We start from the raw sequence: 19,255 nt of genomic DNA, 5'->3' as shown, positions 1-19,255 counted from the left end.
TTTAGTTCCTTTATTCACATTCAGTGGATTGTGTTGTTAGTACCCTCATATCCATTGTCATTATTGGTGGTTCCTCTCGTGCTTGTTAATGGTTCACATCATTGACTGGTAATCAAGCGACTTTCTAGTATGTTCGACTTCAATACATTTATTCACATGTTAGAATGTGTACTTTGATCAGGTCGTTTTGGAGCGCAAGACCCTGGGCTCAGATTACAAAAGTCTAAGTTACAAGGCGATGTGACATGATCATGCTGATATACATGTCTCTTTCAGATGGATGGCTGCGACCATACCATGAGTTGTCATATGTGATCCTTCTCGTTATTGGGTGGTTGCAACCATACCTTGGTTTCGATATGATCCTCCTTATTGGATGGTTGTGCCCATGCCTTGGATCCATTTACATGATCATTCTCTAGATGGCTACGTCCATACCACGACTCATGTATCATTTGTCAGAGTTTTCAGTGATGTATTTGTATCTATGCTTGCTTGCAAGTTTTCCAACGACGAACTCTAGTTCCCCACATCTACTTGTAAAGAATTTCACCCCTCACTCTAGTTTGGCCTTCACGCTCTAGGGTCCATCTGTTACACAACATTTTTTCACTGTCCTTGTACTCCCCATTCCATGATCCTAAAGGACCTCTACAGTGAACCCTACATGCTTTCCCATCATGAAGAAACTCCCATTATGTCCCTCTTCATGAGCAAAATAATTCCCTTTTGCATCATTTCCCAAAAGTCTTCCTTTTACCCCAATTTACAAGATCAACGCTAATGACCTGTGTCCTCCTCTCACCGATTTGTAGAGATTAAAACTAGCACTAGTGTCATACAGTGCCACTGAACCTTTTCTCAGTCACACTGATCCTCTTTTGGAAAGTTTTTTAAATATGGAGTCGAAGCTTCCAAGTCTAGAAGCTTTGTAATGGAAGTCTGGTAAATGGTTGGGTGAGATGGAGATGAGGAAGTCAGTTTGGGCTCCTTTCCCCTATTAGGATGGAAAAATCCCAAGAGATAATGCCCTCTCCCATAGTAAGAGGAACCATCTCCCCTCCATCCAAGCTATATAAACCCCTCCTTTTACAAGCTAAATTAGTTTTAGTTTTAGTATTTTTAGAGCTTGAATACCCAGCAAGATATCATAGCTTGTATCCTTCTAGTTTATGTTTGTGGGAGGAGAATATTGTTTTTGGTTTGGTTTGAGACTAAAGGGAAGAAGCTTTAAAACTTCCATTGTTAGGGCTATCCATGAGGTGTTAGCGGAGGTGTGGGAACCTGGATTAGTAGGAGGAAACCAGCAATGTCAAGGCATTGGTTGTAATATCTTTCTGAACTTATATGAATACAACTATTGATTGATTTCCTACATTGAGTGTTATCTTACATTTTATGGCTTAATATTCCTTGACCTTTTAAGTAAGTTGAATGCAATTTGTATGCTATCACATTTATTGTTGTTGTTTGTTTGCTTGTTTCAGGTATTCGAAGGAAGGAAATGAAAGATAGCTGGAGAAAAGAGGCAGGATCATCACTAAGCGAAATAGCATTCTAATAGGCAAGCCCCCTTATTTGATTCTATCTTAAGGAAGTTTTCCATAGATTGTTTGTTTGTGACTAGACCCTCTCTCTCAGGCTAGAGGAATTGTCTTTGTCCACATCGAGAATTTACCTGCACCACAATAACCCATGTTGGAGATGGTAGTCAACAGTGTTGTCACCATCATGCACATGACTCTGACTCTAAAATTGTTGGTATACCTCCTTGACGTCCTTATCTTCTAAATATGCCTCTCTGTGTGCATCATGGGTGAAAGGCTCCATGTGAATAAGAGTCCCCAAATATGTAATATTTGATGTGGGTGGCCTTGAAATCATATTGACCAACTTGTTTTTGTTGCCCTTCTTATACTTGATCACCAAATGAAACTGCTATAAAAACCCCATCCGCTTGTAATGCTTGGTCTCTTATAGCTTATTCTAGGTCTGCAAGTATTGTAATGACTGGTGATCTGTGTGGATTATTTTCTCCTTTCTCATCATACAATGCTTCCACCTCTTCACAACTTTCACCATGGTGTAGAGCTCCTCATCCTAGGTAGGGTAGTTAAGAACTTTCCATGAAATACTTCAGAATGGTAGCAAGCAGACCTTTCTCCTTGCATCAAGACAACTCCCATAGCATACCCACTCACATTTGTCTCCACTTCAAAGGGTCGTTGTAAGTTTGGTAATGCCAGAATTGGTGCTTCATTGATCTTCTTCTTTAACTCATGGAAATCCTTCTGTTGCCCTTTTCCCCACCGGAAACTCTTTCCAATTTCTGTTATGGTGTGGAGTGGTGCTGCTACTACTGAAAACGAGGGTATGAATTTCCTCAGGTACTATGCTACTCCAATGAAACTCCTAACCTCAGTAACATTAGTAGCCACCGACCATTTCATTTTGGCCTCCATCTTGGAAGGATATATCCTTAATTATCCTCCACCAATCACATATCCCAAATACACCAAGGACTTCTGCACAAACTCACACTTCTTGAAATTTGCTAGCAATTGGTTCTTCTTCAATGTTTCCAGCACCTGCGTCAAATGTGAAATATGCTTCTCCCAGGTAGCACTATATACCAGTATATCATCCAAATAGACAATAACAAATGAATCTATGAAAGGGCAAAGTACATCATTCATTAATCTCATAAATGTAGTTGGTGCATTACATAGGCCAAATGGCATAACTAACCACTCATACAAACCTCGCCTGGTTTTGAAGGCGGTCATCCATGTATCTTCTTCTTTGAATCGAACATGGTGATATCCAGACTTCAAGTCCGGCTTGGTTAAATACTTTTCTTGCTGCAACTAATCTAGAAGATCATCTATCTTGGGAAGGGGGTATATGTTCTTGAGCATGATTTTATTCAACGAATTGTAATCTATACACATCTACCAAGTCCCATCCTTCTTTGGCACAATGATGATGGGTGACCCACATGGTGATGTACTCGGTCGAATGACACCCTGTTCCAATAGTTGTTGCAACTATTTCTTCACCTCACTTGCTTCTATAACAGACTACATGTACAACCCAATATTTGGTAATGGGGAATCTAGCAATAGCTAGATCTCGTGCTCCACTTCTCTCTTAGGGGGTATCCCTTTAGGCTCTCGGAACACATCCTTGTATGCCTATAACAACTCCTCCAATTGATGTTTTTGTTTCTTAGTACACCCCTCTAGGGATGACTTGCCTCTTATTGACTCCTCTATAGATTGATTTTCTCTTAAAAATAATAAAACATACTTCTTGTTGGAACTGATCAATTTATTGGCTTGGTTTGCACTTACCAGTGAAATTTTTGACTTTCCTTTGTGTGCGTTGATGATGAATTATTTTCCATCCTTGATGAGCTCATATTGGTCAACTCTTCTCATGAATATTGCATCAGGCATGTACATGTATGGATTCCAAAACACAACTCCACATGCATCAAGGGGAACCACATCCAAATCTACTTCATTAATAAAATCACCACTGATAGCAAATCTAATTTTACATTGTTTTTTTACCTTAAGCTCTGCATCCTTATGTACCCATCCCAGTGGATATGGGTTTGGATGATCACGATCTTCCAGCCCCAACTTCTTGACAAGATCTGCTGCAATGAGATTTTCCTGTGATCCTGAGTCAAATAGAGCATCATTCTTTCTCTCCTTGACCTGTATCTTTACATGGAAATGTTTGGTCATTTCTTTATCTTCCTATTGCTGAAGGCTACTCATATTCACCTCCTTCTGCACTGATGTATAGATGATCTTCTCATCCATGTTTGAGATGCTTTCAATTTGGTTGCTCGAATCAAGGGCCATGAGATTCTTCTTCTTATTATTTTTCTTCTTGTTCTTTGGGTTTAGCTTTGGATGCAAATTCCAGCACTTCTCCTCTGTATGGCCATCAATTTTGTAGTGGTTATAGTGCTTGCTAGGATCTTTGCACTGGTGTTTTGTGGTTGCCGTCTTTTTATCTTTTCCCCTTTTTGCTTCTTCTTCCCCTCCTTAGAAGCATCTTATTGCTCCTTTTTCTTCGATCCACTTGATTGCACTCTTTTCAGGCCTATGTTCTCCAGGTACTATTCCTGTACATAAGCCTCATCCACCATTTTGGGCTTGAACAACATCAATTGCTCATGCAGATGGTAGTGCATATGCCCTAAATAATTGACGAGTAAATTTGGGTTCTTTGGAGAGATACCCAACATTATAACCATCCTTCTGAATTCTATGGAGTGCTCTTGCACACTTTGGCCCAGCTCTTGCCTGAAGTAATGCCACTGGATCCACTAGTCTTCCACGTACCCAATGGGATAAAACTGTGACTTAATGAGGGTTTTAAAATCCTCCCACTTAGTCACTAGAGTTTCTCCCTCCAACCTTAGGGTTTCCAGGTGGCTCTCCCACCAAGTCAGTGAATGGCCCTCTAATTTTAGTTGCGCGAATGAGATCTTCTGCCCTTCCTCGATTTGATGGATGCTCAAATAAACTTCTAGTTGCTGCAATCAGTGGTTACTTTTCAGAGCGTTGATCTCACTGTGGTATGGCTTGATATCGACTTTTGCTTCCACTTTAAATAGGGATTGGTTCACAACACTCAAACTGGGTTGATCTTTTCTAGGTTCTTTCTTCGGCTTGTTATCTACATATTCCTGATCTCCCAATCCCCCTTCTGATTTGTCCTCTGCACTCAAACCACCTTCTTCTCCAAATATCCCCAGATTATTTCTTAGGACTGCCATGAGGAGGTTGACATTGCGGTTTATATCTTTGACTTGTTCTTCGAGCTGTAAAAACCTCACCTCTACAGGATCACGAGTTTCATTTACAAATTCATAGCCCATGATTAGGGTTTTACGATTTTCAGCCTCGTCGATCTAGATCCCTGTAATCTCCACAAAATACCCAAAGAAACCTTCTCTGATACCAAATTATCCGTAAATTGTCATGGATATTCCACTGGATAGTTCATCACAACATATCTGATAATATTATATTAAAAATCTAAGATTCTACACTATTACAGTATTATTTAATTTCTAGATCTATAAAATTAACTGTAATTAGTGTATGCATGTAAAAGTAAATCAAGCAGAAAAGTAGAGAACGAAAAAATAAACTCACACACATAATACACAAGATATTTTCTCTAGGAAACCCTTTCAGGAGAAAACCCAGCTAGAAGGTGAGGTCGCTTCGCTCTCTTTCTTTGTATGGAAATATCGCTGCAGATACAAAGAAGTAATGTCTATGGCCCGTGGGCTGCAACAGTACACAAATTCTCTCTATTTTCTCTACCTCCTATCTCTCTTGGTTATCTCTGCTCAACTATGGAACAAAATTCTCTTGAAAGAATGGAATGCCTCTTCCTCCTAGTGGCCCGGTTATAACACAACTCGATAACCTACTAGTTGTTAAGTTTTACTACATCAACTCTTAACTAGAGTTACAAAATAGACTCTTCTAGAGTATTTTACATCACAAACACGTGGCTAGCCCCTTTTCCATGAATAATAGGGGCTAATGCGACACCCTCCTGAACTATAGGTGTGAAAACATGAAGGTCAACTTCTGAGTGGCATAACTTTTGCATACGGACTATGTGATCCTTGCAACATTGGAAATATTTCTATGTGTAGAATAGCATGAAAAGGTGTTGCACTTATACGGCAAAGTTTTACCTCCAAAAAATGTCATTTGATGCCTCGAAATGCTCCTAGAAGGTTGCAGACCCCATTTTGCCAAACTGGGTCCCGCCAGTAAAAATGGTCACGTGAGTTGATTCCTCCGCTTTTTGCACTCAAAATGCATCGAGATCACTGACAAACAATATAATGATCCAATTCAGATCAAAAAAGAATTTTTTTAATATGGACAATTGTGGTGTATAAATAAAATATTTCAATGTCCATATTAAGTATAATATTTCAATGTTGATTATTTATATATTATATATGATTAAAAAAAGCTATGTATATATTATGTAAAACAAGTGAAAAAATAAATTCTTATGGTTAAAACATTTCAAGCTACCTCACTGTTTTTCATTTTGTCATTTTATTTAGCAAAGAATTGTTGGAATTGCAAGTTTGAACTATGTAGTTTACATAATCCAAGTTCCCAAGGGAATTTTTAAGGCATTGAATCCATTTATTGTTTTAAAAAATCAATTTAATATATATATATATATATATATATATATATATATATATATATATATATATATATATATATATATATATATATATATATATATATATATATATATATATATAGATATATATGTATGTATGTATAGATATATATATATCTATATATATATATATATATCCAACTTAACCACAAATGTATCAAGTTTTCAGAGAGATCAAATCTCTTTTATTTTCAAGTTTTACATCTAAAGGAGATTTGGACATCTAGAGATTTGATCCCTCTAGGATCTTAATAGATTTGTGGTTAAGATGGATGTATACTGGTTCAATTCATATAAATTTAATTATCCATGCTTTTTAGAGAGGAGAATAAAGAAACTTGCAGAAATTGAAATTGGGAAATTTAAAATATAAACTTTATTTGTATTTTTCTTCTAAGGTATCTTTCTATAAAAAAAAACCTTGACTATACTAAGAAGTGTTTTATATAGTTTAATATGGGGGATTCATGTAATTCCTTCCATGTTAAACATTTATTTGACTCATAGCATTTAAGAAAAATATTTCAATGTCCACCTTGAGTAAGATACTTTTATATCAATTTAGAGAAGTGATTCTTATAACTTAGTATGAGGGAGATGTATATTTTCTTCCATAATTTAAGAAAAATATTAATAACTAACATTTCAAATTAATATTTTATTATTTTATAAATATATGATTTTTACATCCAAGTATAAGGTAGATGTATAATTCCTTCAATTTTTAACATGGAATTAACATAGCCCTATGGGGGTTCTATGGAAAACATTAAATGAGACCGATGGGCTTGCCAAGCCCCCTGGCCGCATTCTCCTTGTGCATGCCACCACCTCATGGAGAACTTATGGGACTTTGCCTCTCAAGGATGGTGGCAGTGGCCCCTTAACATGGTTTTTCTCTATATGTATGTGTGAATTAGGTTCATGCCACCATGATATTTGTCTTGGGCCACTAGTTAAAGCTTTGGTTGCTCCTTGGATGCCTCCTCCTATTGTTTCCCTTTCCCACCATGGATTTGGAGTCCTCTCAGTTTGCTTAGGTTTGTTCCTTTTGCTTGCTTCATTGGCTTTCCCTCTTACCTTTGTGCAACTTACCCTGAAACTTATAATGGCCTCTTTCTTTCACAACTTCCTTTTACACCTTCCCTCCTAGCTCTATCTAGATCTTTGTGATGTCTTACTTCCTCCAATAACCATGAATTGATAGCAAGCCTGTTGCTGACATGGAAGTGGCACTCATGCTTTAGTGGGATCTCCAGCAAAAATGTGAGTTGAATATTTAGCCCACAACTACCATGACCATAAACCTTTAGAAATTCAGGAGGAATTCCATCTTGTGGAAGTGGAAATTTGACAAGAAGAATAGGCTACTCTAGATTTGGAAGTAATGGTCGGCATGATCTCTTGGGTTCTTGATACAAACAACTTTTGAGGCTAGCGAAATCACTATCTTCATATAGTAGATTTGTACTAAGATGTAAAGTTATTGATGGAAAACATTTTGGTCAATAGGAGACAAACTCAAGTCAACCTCATTCACAAATTAAATGAGCTCAGAGATAATATGCTAGATGTGGAAGGAAAGTTTTCTAGGCTCAAGATGGGATTGCCACCTAGCTCCCCAATTCCACTACCATGAAAGGTTGAGGAACAACCCATCAAACTTGATACTTCATTGTCCTCCTCATGCTCAAGTTCCTATATTTTATTGTTTAAGTTTTTGCTCTTCATGCTTGCCCATGTGGGTTCTTGATAAGTTCTTTCTAGAGTTAATGTTCAATTTTTTCTAGTTGTTGCCTCAATCTCTTCAATCTCAAAACACTTCCCATTTCAATTCTTGTTGCTTGTTTTCCCATGGTGGGGCAACAATGGCATTTTGCATGCATGTTGTAATGTTAGATAGTGAATTGAAACTAATTTTAATAGTTTTTGGCTCTATATTTTAATGTTTTTAGTCTAGTCTAGTTTAGTAGACTCTCATATAAATATTTGATATTTCAATTAAAAACCAACTTAAGGAAAAAAACATGGAATTAACCTGTAAAAATTAAATTATATATTTTAATAATAATTTTTTTTTAATATATACCATAAATAAAAATTTCAATATCCACTTTACATTTTATTATCAACTATAAAAAAGAAAAAGAGAAAACCAGTGATTCAAAGTAAAAAAAAAAAAATTGCTTTAAGTAAATTGGTCTCTCTTTATATATAGAATATTTACATTAATAAAATATTTTTGGATGAAATTTTTAAATAGATAAATAATTAATTAAACCCCAAAAAATATCCTTTCACAAATAAAAGCGTTTTACATAAAAAATGCTTTTTACATAGGAAATGTTCTTAATATAAAATTGACACATAACATAACATTTTAAAAATGTAAGAATAGTAAAAAATACTTTAAATATATACCACAAATAAAATATTTAATATTTGCTTCAATTTATATGTAATGTATTAGTAATAAAAAAAAATATTATTTAATATCAATTATAAATTAAATATTTAAATATTCACCTTAATCAAGACATATTAATATCAATTATATATTTAAGAAAGAGTGATATTAATATATATTAATAAAATTGATTTCAAAATATTTTAGTTATAACATGTATTAAATAATATATTTTTTAAATGTTATATGTCAAGAAAATTAGAATTTTTTTATTTACAATTATTACTATTATGTATAAAGTTTATTTAAAATGATTTAAAAAAATTATAAATATTGTTTTTATATAAAAAAAAAATTTAAAATAAGCAATAAAACATTTATTTGGATACATGTTATTTCCCTTCTCTATAGATTTAATAAGACATGGATAGAAAATGAGGTAGGGATCAAAACTATTTGAGATAAAAGAGATAGAAAATAAGATAGAGATCAAAACCATTTGAGATAAAAGAAATGAGAATTTTTTATTCCTTTAAAAAGTGATTTAATATATAGATAAATATATATATTAAATATTTGTATAGATTTATTTTAATTAGAGATTTGTCATGAGTCAAGAAAAAGTAAATGTTTTAGTGTGTAATTTTGTTTATTTAAAATAAGTTTTGATCTAGAAATTTGATTCTTTGTGTTTACAATAATTTGAAATTAAAATAAATTTATATTAATTTTAAAATCAATTACCATTTTTTTTTTAAGAAATATTTTTATAATTCTATCTAAAGAATATACAAATTTTGAGCTTTAGTTTTCAAAATAATTATTATGAATTAAAACATATAAATGAATCTATATTAATTGTAAAATCAATTACCATTCTTTTTTTAAGGAAATATTTTTATAATTCCATCTAAACCATATATAAATTTAGATTTTGGTTTTCAAAATACTTATTATGAATTAAAACATGTCACAAGTAAAACATAAAGTCATTAAAAAAAAAATAACAACATTTCTCCTCAGCGCCCAAACTACATCCAAACTACAAACTCAATCATAACTATTAATTAATTTGCCATGTATTTAGAATGATAGGGAACATTATTCTCCTAAGTAGTCATTTCATGAACTGTTACTTTGATGGGCTACTCTGATTTGTGTGCTTGTGAGATGTCATTTTTCCATTTCATAGCATATTACTTTGGTGGGCTACTCTGCTTTGTGTGTTTGTGTGATGACATTTCTTTCCATTCATCATTATTATTCCTGCATCAAAAATGATAAGGCAAACACTTTCACAAGGGGGTAAACCATACTTACCGCGTCATGATGACATGTACGGTGAAGTGATTTGATTCGGACACGTGTACAAACGACGAGTTGAGAAGATTCTCAGGAAATATTTGACGAGGAAAGGGTGTTCACGCCCAGCACAATCGTGATGTAAGACATTGATTTTGCAATTGTACTAGAAACTCCGTTAACGTCTTGTGAAGAAGCCAAATATGGAAAGCGTCCACCTGATACTCCAACGCTGAATTGCATGCGGTGGTTGTGTGGAAGGCCATAAAGAGCCTTTCATTCTCAGGCTCAATCCCTTGTCATGTTGGCCTGACCTGCCTTCCTTGGCACTAGTACACACAGACCCCACAAGGCAATTGCCAATTTCCAATTGCCTGCTTCCCCTGACACCTTCATCTTCTTAATTTATACACTCTTGCAGCCTAGCATCCCTCCCCACTTACCAGTTAGACATGGCTTCACAGAACCAGTTGGAGATGGGTTTGGTAGCAGTGGTGCCCAAAGTACAGAATCAGAGTCCTGATATGCATGAAGGTAACAATAATGTTGAGGATGAAGAAGATTTCACAGGGCGGTGCAAGATCGGAGTCCCCATGCTGTCAATCTTGACCTCTTTCCCCTGCAAACTCAAGAGCTTCTGTGTTGCTCATGATGACATCCCAACAAAGGACCAAAAGTCCAACGAAGGGGAGAAAGATGAGGAGGGGTCCATTGATCACAGCAGCAAAGGAGGATGGAAAACCATGCCTTTTATCATAGGTGAACTACTACCCATATTGGTGTCATTATTGTTATCACAAGGGGTTGCTTGAATATGGCTAGAGCAATGCCTGCTCCCACATAAAACTTATTATTAATATAAAATTTATTATTGATATTTGAGATCCACTGTGTTGATAATATTTTTCTTTTTCCAAAGAAAATTATGTATAGGATTTAGTTTTTGATAATGGGTAAAGTGTTTATGAAAAGAATTATGTATAAAATTTAGTTTCTGATGATGGGTGAAGTGTTCATGTATAAAAATTAGTGGAGTGTCCATTCCAAACATTGAGCAGACTAACTTCTATACATCTTTTTTTGGAAAAAAAATATTATCAACATGAATAGTGAAAATCTCCGAGCAAATATCCACTGTGTTGTTAGATTTAAATGAACTTTCTTTTTTAATAGGAAAAGGAAAATATTATCAACATGAATAGTGAAAATCTCCAAGCAAATATCCACTGTGTCGTTAGATTCAAATGAACTTTCTCTGGATTATCTAGTAAGTGTAGGTTCCTCAGACTTCCCTTTGATTCAGGGGCCATGGGCTGCAGCCATGGCGTAGTCCTCTCGGTATTTCAATAGGGTGTCAATAGGTCGGTGTCACAATTTGGCTTTTTTCTGCATGTGCAAGTCCATGGCGGTATGCCTCATTCAATAGTTCTTTCAAATCTTTAGGTTTGGAATGGCTAGCTTGCCAGGAATAATTTGCTTGTCATTTTGGGCTTTTGATACTGGTTTTTATTCATCGGCAACATTTTTTTAATATGATTTCATTTTTGTTTTTTTTTTTTCTTTCTAGTTTTAGCAGTTTTTAATACAGGAGCGATCAATCTTTCCTGCTCTAATTTTCTTATGAAATCATCCATTGTACTTGTACATTCCATGTTTCCAAGATGTAAGATTTCCAGTAGCCAGCTTAATAGGAAGTTCAATGGGTGATTGCTTTGTACATTCCATGTTTCTAAGATGTAAGATTTGCAGTAGCTATGTTTCTAAGATGTAAGATTTCTAAGATGTAAGATTTCCAGTGGCCAACTTACTAGGAAGTTGAATGGGTAATTGCCTTCTACATTCCATGTTTTTTTTTTAAGATGTAAGATATCTCGTAGTTAATTTACTAAAAAGTTTAATCAATGATGGTCTTGTTATGAGGTATTGTGTAAATCATGATATTCAATCCCATAAATCCAATCACCCTAAAATCAACTTAAGAAATTCCAGTCACCCATTTTGATCTAATTGTTTTGACACAGTAAAACCAGGATGGCAACACAGCATGTCCAGTTTATGCTTCACTTTGAGTACCATATTTGCTTTGTTCACCTCAAATTAAGACCAGCATGGCAGCATACATATTTGCTACTAACTTGGCAGATGTCTCTAGAAGAATTTAATTTATTTGTACTGAAATGGCAGGAAACGAGGCCTGTGAGAAATTGGCAACTATAGGTTTGCTTGCAAACATGATCGTCTACCTAACAAAAGAATTCAACATGCCAAATGTGACCGCTTCATACATCCTTAACCTGTGGACGGGAACGACAAACCTTTCCCCGCTGCTAGGGGCGTTTCTTTCTAATTCTTATATTGGCAGATACTGGACTATTGCTCTTGGCTGCATAGCATCTCTTATTGTATGTTTCTTTTTCAATTGTCTCTGCTCATATCAATAGTCATAAGTATTTGAAGATGCACAGTCAAGAAATCCATTCTAGCAACTATTGATCAATTTGAAAGAAATAAATTAGTGTTTCAAGTTGTTTGTTTTATTGCAACAGTGCAAGTAAATCTTTGTGGGTGTTATGAAAGCAAAACGTAGTCAGCTGAGTTACCAAAGTGGCTTCTAATATCTTGGTTTCTATTGTGAAGGGAATGGCTCTTCTTTCTCTTACAGCCATATTTCCACAGTTCAGACCACCTCCATGCAACACTAATACAGGGAACCCGTGCAGACTTGCATCAGGAGGTCAAAATGCTTTACTCTATTCCTCCTTTATAATGATGACCATAGGTGCAGGTGGTATCAGACCATGTTCGGTAGCTTTTGGAGCAGATCAATTCGATTACACAAGCGAAAAGGGGAAGAGAAGTATACAGAGCTTCTTCAATTGGTATTTACTTTTCATTCACCATAGCGATGATGGTGGCACTCACGATCATAGTATACATTCAAGATGATGTAAGCTGGAGTTGGGGTTTGTGTATCCCCACCAGTCTGATGTTTCTTTCTGTCACGAGCTTCCTTCTGGGGGCAAATCTCTACATTTGTGTTACACCAGAGGGAAGTTCATTCACTAGCTTTGCACAAGTTCTGGTTGCTGCACGAAGAAAATGCCATCTTTCGTTGCCTTCTCAGGCATCGGAGTACTATGATCCTCCACAGCAGGGAGTTCTCAAATCAAGGATGGATCTTACAGACCAATTCATGTAAGTCCACGTCAGCACAATTCTGAATTATTTGCAGCAAACAATTCTGATTCATGTATAGTTTAATTGATGGGATTATTGGGTAACTATTTTTCAGGTTTCTGAACAAGGCTTCTATAAAAAGCCAAGAAGATTTTAAAGAAGATGGATCTGTGGCCAATCCATGGAGACTGTGCAGTCTTCAGCAAGTGGAAGAGCTAAAATCGGTGATAAGAATAGTGCCCATATGGTCAGGCACCATCAGCCTTTTTGTGTGTATGGCACAGCTAAACACATTCTCTGTTCTGCAGGCAGAAACAATGGACAGACACCTGGGCAAGCACTTCCAGATCCCCGCTGGCTCATTTGGAATCTTCACGATGCTCGCGCTCACATTATTTCTGCCATTTTATGACAAATTCATCGTTCCATTCTCCAGGCGCGTGACGAAGGAAGGAAAAGGCATAACGCTTTTACAGAGAGTCGGTGTCGGGTTGGCCCTCACTATCTTATCTATGGCCTTCGCGGCAGCTGTGGAAACTAAGAGGCGGACCGTGGCGTTAAGCCACGATTTCATGGAGAAACCGAAGGGCGCGATTCACATGTCAGCACTGTGGCTGATTCCTCAGTATTCTCTTGCCGGTGTGGCAGAGGCATTCAGTGCAATCGGAGAGATCGAATTTCTGTACAGTCAATTCCCCGAAAACATGAGGAGTGTTGCGGGTGCGCTCTTCTTCTTGTCCCTGGGTCTGGGAAATTATCTAAGCAGCCTCGTCGTCAGCATTGTGCATAAAACCACAGGCGGCCACGGTCACGAGAACTGGCTGGCGCAGAATCTGAACAAGGGCAAGCTCGATAACTTTTACTGGCTACTAGCGGGATATAGCGCTGTCAACTTGATGTGTTTTGTCATCTGTGCGCGCTGGTACAGGTATAAAGCCACCGTTCACCGCCAAACCACCAAGATCTCCCTCAGTGAGCAAGATAATCCGACATTACCGCATGCGTAGCACCATATATTCATTCTAAATTGCAGTTAGCGGTAAGTCAGTATTAATTCTAAATTGCAGTTAGCGGTAAGTCAGTATTAATTCTAAATTGCAGTTAGCGGTAAGTCAGTATTATTATTAATTGTGATTTCTGGAATTTTGGTGTTTGGAATAGATTTGCAAAAAATTTCTTCTGTGATAATGACATATTGTATATAATATATTAATATTAATGATATGGTATATTAATATTTTCTGAATAGTGATATATTGTATTTGATATATTAATATTTTCTGAATAGTTTTTATTTGTTTGTCACAAAATCTGAAAACCAGCTAGTAATAATTGGACTAAAATAATTCTATATAATTTTTATTTACATGATAAATTTGTATTTTAAATTATAATTTTAAAATATTAATCAAATCCGTCACCAACTCCAACTTCTAAAATTTTAATATTAAAAATTATTTTGCAAAAAATCCCATCACGCTTATGTGATAATGACATATGATATGTTAATATTTTCTGAAGAGTCTCTATCAGTCGAGTAGCCTGGGAAGCAACTAGTAATAACTGATAGGGCAAGAGTGATGCTATATGCTTTTTATTTACATCATAACGTTATATTTTAGAGCAAAGTTACGGTTGTAGAATGTCGATCACTATTTTAAAAATGTAGTGTGTATAGTGAAATTTTTGGGTTTAAGATATATTTATTTTAAAGTTAAATTTAAATATTTGACATTTTATAAGTTTAATTTAAATTATTTTTTTAATTAAACTTCGATAAATGACAAACTTAGATCTTCTGCTGTCATGTAATCTGAGCTTAATTTTGTTGTACAGTAAAATTGTCAAAAAAGGAATTTGGAATGTTATCTTTTCCGAGTCATTTTAATGCATGTAATCTGAGCTTAATTTTGTTGTGCAGTAAAATTGTCAAAAAAGGAATTTGGAATATTATCTTCTCTGATTTATTTTAATGCAAGAGAAAAGTTTGAAAGTTGTGTTTTTTAATTCTACATGTGTCATATCTGATATTTTATAAGTTTAGTTTAAATATTTTTTAATCATTTACAGTTTTTGAACTGCATAATATTTTTTTAAATATTTAGTTGATTAATTAAATTAATAAATATTAAATAAATTCATGATAAATTATTTTTTTATTATTTTAAAATAATTATTTAACTATTTTTATTATATTTAAAATTGTTACAAACTGTAAGTAATGTTATATTATTGTTTTCTTTAATGGGACACTGTAAATAGTAAGTAATGTTGTATTATTGTTTTATTGGATGAAATTTTATAAAGAATAAGAGTATAGGAAAAAAAAATGGAATTATTGAAAAATATGATTTTTTCGCTATTACCATCAATATAATGTGAATTAAAAAAAGTAAAGATATAATATTAATTAATTATAAATTTATTTTTTAATGGTAATGAATTGGTATTTTGTAGGATTGTTTTGGAAAAGATGTAAGATTTTTTACATATTTAAATTTTTCTACATAAATTTACATGTCTTAGAGAATAAAACCAGATAAAAAAGGAATTAAACTAGATAGATATCACTCCAATTATTGCCCTTTCACATTTATTATAGGTATTATTAAAAAATTTATATGATTATAAGTATATTAATTAATAATTATTAAAATAAAATGATATTTAAATTATATTTTTTTATTTGAGATAAATTCAAATTGACGGAATAAAATAAATTATAAATAAAATTGTTTCTATTATTAATTCCAACTAAATTTTTATAGTAGTTTGTTTAAAAAGAAGAAGAGAAAAGTGGTAAAAAATTAAATTAAGATTTTGAAATATTTTTATATATTTACTCAAAAAATAAATAAATAGAAAAAATATGTTAAGATTTAATTTTTTTTATTTTTTGGGTTAGTTTATATTATTTAAAGTTATATAAGTAATGATATCTTCACACACCCAAACATATATATTTTTAAAATATTCAATTTAAAATTGAACATTTGATTAGAATAAATAACATATTACATTTACCAATGCAAATTATAAATACTTTAATATATTTACAATAAAAAATAAAATTATAAACATAACTTTTTATAATCTTAATTTTATAAATCTCAATAAAATATGTCTTTAACAAAAATATATAAACTAAATGGTTGGTAAATGTTCATGGGCATCAATACATGATAAGAATCAAAACACTTCATAATACATCACATGTTGCTTAAATTAAAAAATCATAAAATTAATTAAATTATAACTTTAATTTAAATTATTGTGAAAGGATCTTAGCTATAATGGTTTAATGAACAATTTGCTTCCTATTTGTTTGGGTTCACGTCCCTGGAAACATGTTGTAGTTAGGCCCACATGTGGCATTTATTAAATGGTTGTATTCATTGTAATAATGACAATCAATCTTTCAAAGTTACTGTTAAAAAAAATGATTTGAATTATTATTTTCATTGCTCACTTGGTAGCTCAATTGGTGATCACCTTCATAATGAAATGTTATGTTCCATGGGATTCCAAGTTCACACTTACCTGTGGGTCAACCAACAATTTTTTTTATTATTATCATTATTAATTATTATGTTCCATTAAATTCCAAGTTCAAACCTCTGGTGAGCCAACAAAAAATAAAATATATTATTATCATTATTAATTAGAAAAATAATTAATATATAAATTAAACATATATACATTTAGAAAAACATGTAACAAGATTCTTAACCTCATTTCATATGATACTTTTTTTTTGAATTAATAGACTTAATTGAAATATCAATATTTGATTTGTGTATACTATTAAGAATATCTTATAATACTTTGTGGAGTTTAAATTTCCACCATGTACCTAATTATGCGATTGACATGTCTATCTTGGAATAGGGCTTCCAGAATTTTAATTTAATTATCAATATTTATTTGAGGGTGATAGAGATTTAACTTCCATGAAATATTCTAGAATATTCTTATTACATTATAGCAATCAAAGATTGAGATTTATTTCCAAATAATTTTGTTATTTATGCTCTTTCAATTGAATTGATTAATTAAAAAAAGTTCTCACATAAACAAGAGTCATATAGATGAGTTATGGTTTTTTAGGCATGCGGCATCTAAGCCATAGTTTTTCCTTATAGTAGTGTAAAAAATTCTATTTATAAATTAAGAATCTTCATGGTAAAATGAGGTAAATTCATCGATAAGAATCTTGCGTCTAGTTTTTTCAAATGTTTATATGTTTAAATTAGATATTAATCTCTTTTATAATTATTAATAACGATATTTGAAAATAAAGTTATAATTTAGTTAGTTTTATTATTTTTTAATTTTAACAATTTAAAATGCATTATGAAGTAAGTGCTTTGATATTTATTATGGATTGAAACCAACTATTTAATTCAAATTGTTGAAATAATAATTATAGACAATAAAATTAAAATTATGGGAGCCCTACTCCAAAATAAACATATCTATATGACTATATTTTACAATATACCATTTGTATCATTTTATTAATAACAAAAAAGAGTAAAAAAAAAAGAGTGAACTTAAAATATATTAACATATATACTGTTATTTATATATATTATTAAATAAATGAAATATATATTTTTTATAAATTATTTTGTAAGTATAATTGGAGAATTTTGAATTAATAAAAAAGATTGTAACAAATTTTATAACTAAGATATTCAGAGCTTTCCAACCAGATGCGCAAGGTTTTTTTCCCACCATACGATGCAAGGGAGAAATTGAATCCCTTCTTTTTTACAAATTGGCGACATAAAATAATGTTAAAAAAAACATAATTAATTAAAACATCACCAAATATAAAATTGGCTTCCGAGTGAGATACTTGATTTTGCTTCTTTCTCCCCATCCTTTTTTAAATTTTTGCAAAGGAATGAGATTTAAAAACCTTAGAGATGTACCGAATATTTTTTATATCACTCTATTATGAGGGTTATTTTCCTCCCCTTCCCTTTTCTCTTCTTATGATGCCAATTTTCTGCCTTTTTAACATTTCAGTTTTTCTCTTCCCCAACCTCCTTTTTACTTGAGCATTGAACGCTAAATTTTAATGAGATAAATCTCATGGATATTGCTTCGTTGAGATAAATCACTGCCATCTATTTCTAATTTTTTTTACTTATTTCTTTATAATTTCTCGATATCTTAAATTATAAAGAAAATTATATTTGTTAAAGCTGGAAGTAAGAGACTTTTTGTTAAAATAATTTTTAATTTGATTTTATAATAACATTTTATTTTTTAAATTTTAAACATGTTTATATATATCTAATTTTAATAACAATATTAATTACTTAAATTTAAAATTAATCTAATTATTTTAATATCTTATTATTAATTTTAATATATTGAAAAAATATTAATAAATTTTAAAAATATATAAAATTATTTATTATAAAATATCTTATTATTAATTTTAACATATTGGAAAAGTATTAATAAATTCTAAAATTTTATAAACTTATTTGTTAAACAAGTCTTTAATGATTTACTTCTTACATGCCATCTCATTACTAAATCAAACTTAAAAAAAAACCTATATATAATTTAATATTTAAATAAAATTTAAAATAAAATAAAATATATACGATCTAATATTTAAAGAATCTTTTAGTTGTTGAATAATCTATTTCTAAATCAATAATAAAAATCTTTTAGTTGTTGAATAATCTATTTCTAAATCAATAATAAAAAACAGAATAAGGGAAAATTTACTTTTCAAACTCTATTTCGTTACTTAATTAAATTAATAAAAAATAAAATTAAAAATAAATATAATTAATTTAATAAATACATATAAAAGTAATACACCCTATCCTATTCTTATTATAGAAGCAGGTTTTTCCCCTATTGAGAGCCTAGCTATGATTAGGTTTCTACTGTACAAGCACAAATTCAATAACATAGACGATCATGGACTTCCTAAGCTAGCTTTAAATTCCAACCAAAACCACTTAAGCTTTAGGTCCGATAGACCAATGTTTGGTCTCAGCGGACGTTAACCACCACCATCATCATCATCATCATAAATATAATTAATTTAATATTTAAATAATTTGTGTTTTACGTATTTAATTTTGCTTT

General features: G+C 32.3%; 1 protein-coding gene across 1 annotated transcript; it reads left to right on the top strand.

The window, feature by feature from the left end:
* The first annotated feature begins 10,205 nt into the window (after positions 1-10,205).
* Positions 10,206-14,205, top strand: LOC149143001 (protein NRT1/ PTR FAMILY 2.13-like). The gene is given in 5 exon segments (XM_089452963.1): positions 10,206-10,717; positions 12,143-12,360; positions 12,596-12,841; positions 12,843-13,153; positions 13,251-14,205. Coding segments are annotated over 5 exon segments (1,974 nt in total). The 5' UTR covers positions 10,206-10,410; the 3' UTR covers positions 14,143-14,205.
* Positions 14,206-19,255: the final 5,050 nt, after the last annotated feature.

Source organism: Pinus tabuliformis, chromosome X (genome assembly GCF_031772625.1).
Source record: "Pinus tabuliformis cultivar Carrire ecotype Pingquan chromosome X, CPIR1, whole genome shotgun sequence".
NCBI lineage: Eukaryota > Viridiplantae > Streptophyta > Pinopsida > Pinales > Pinaceae > Pinus > Pinus tabuliformis.
This window is presented reverse-complemented; position numbering and strand designations above follow the sequence as displayed.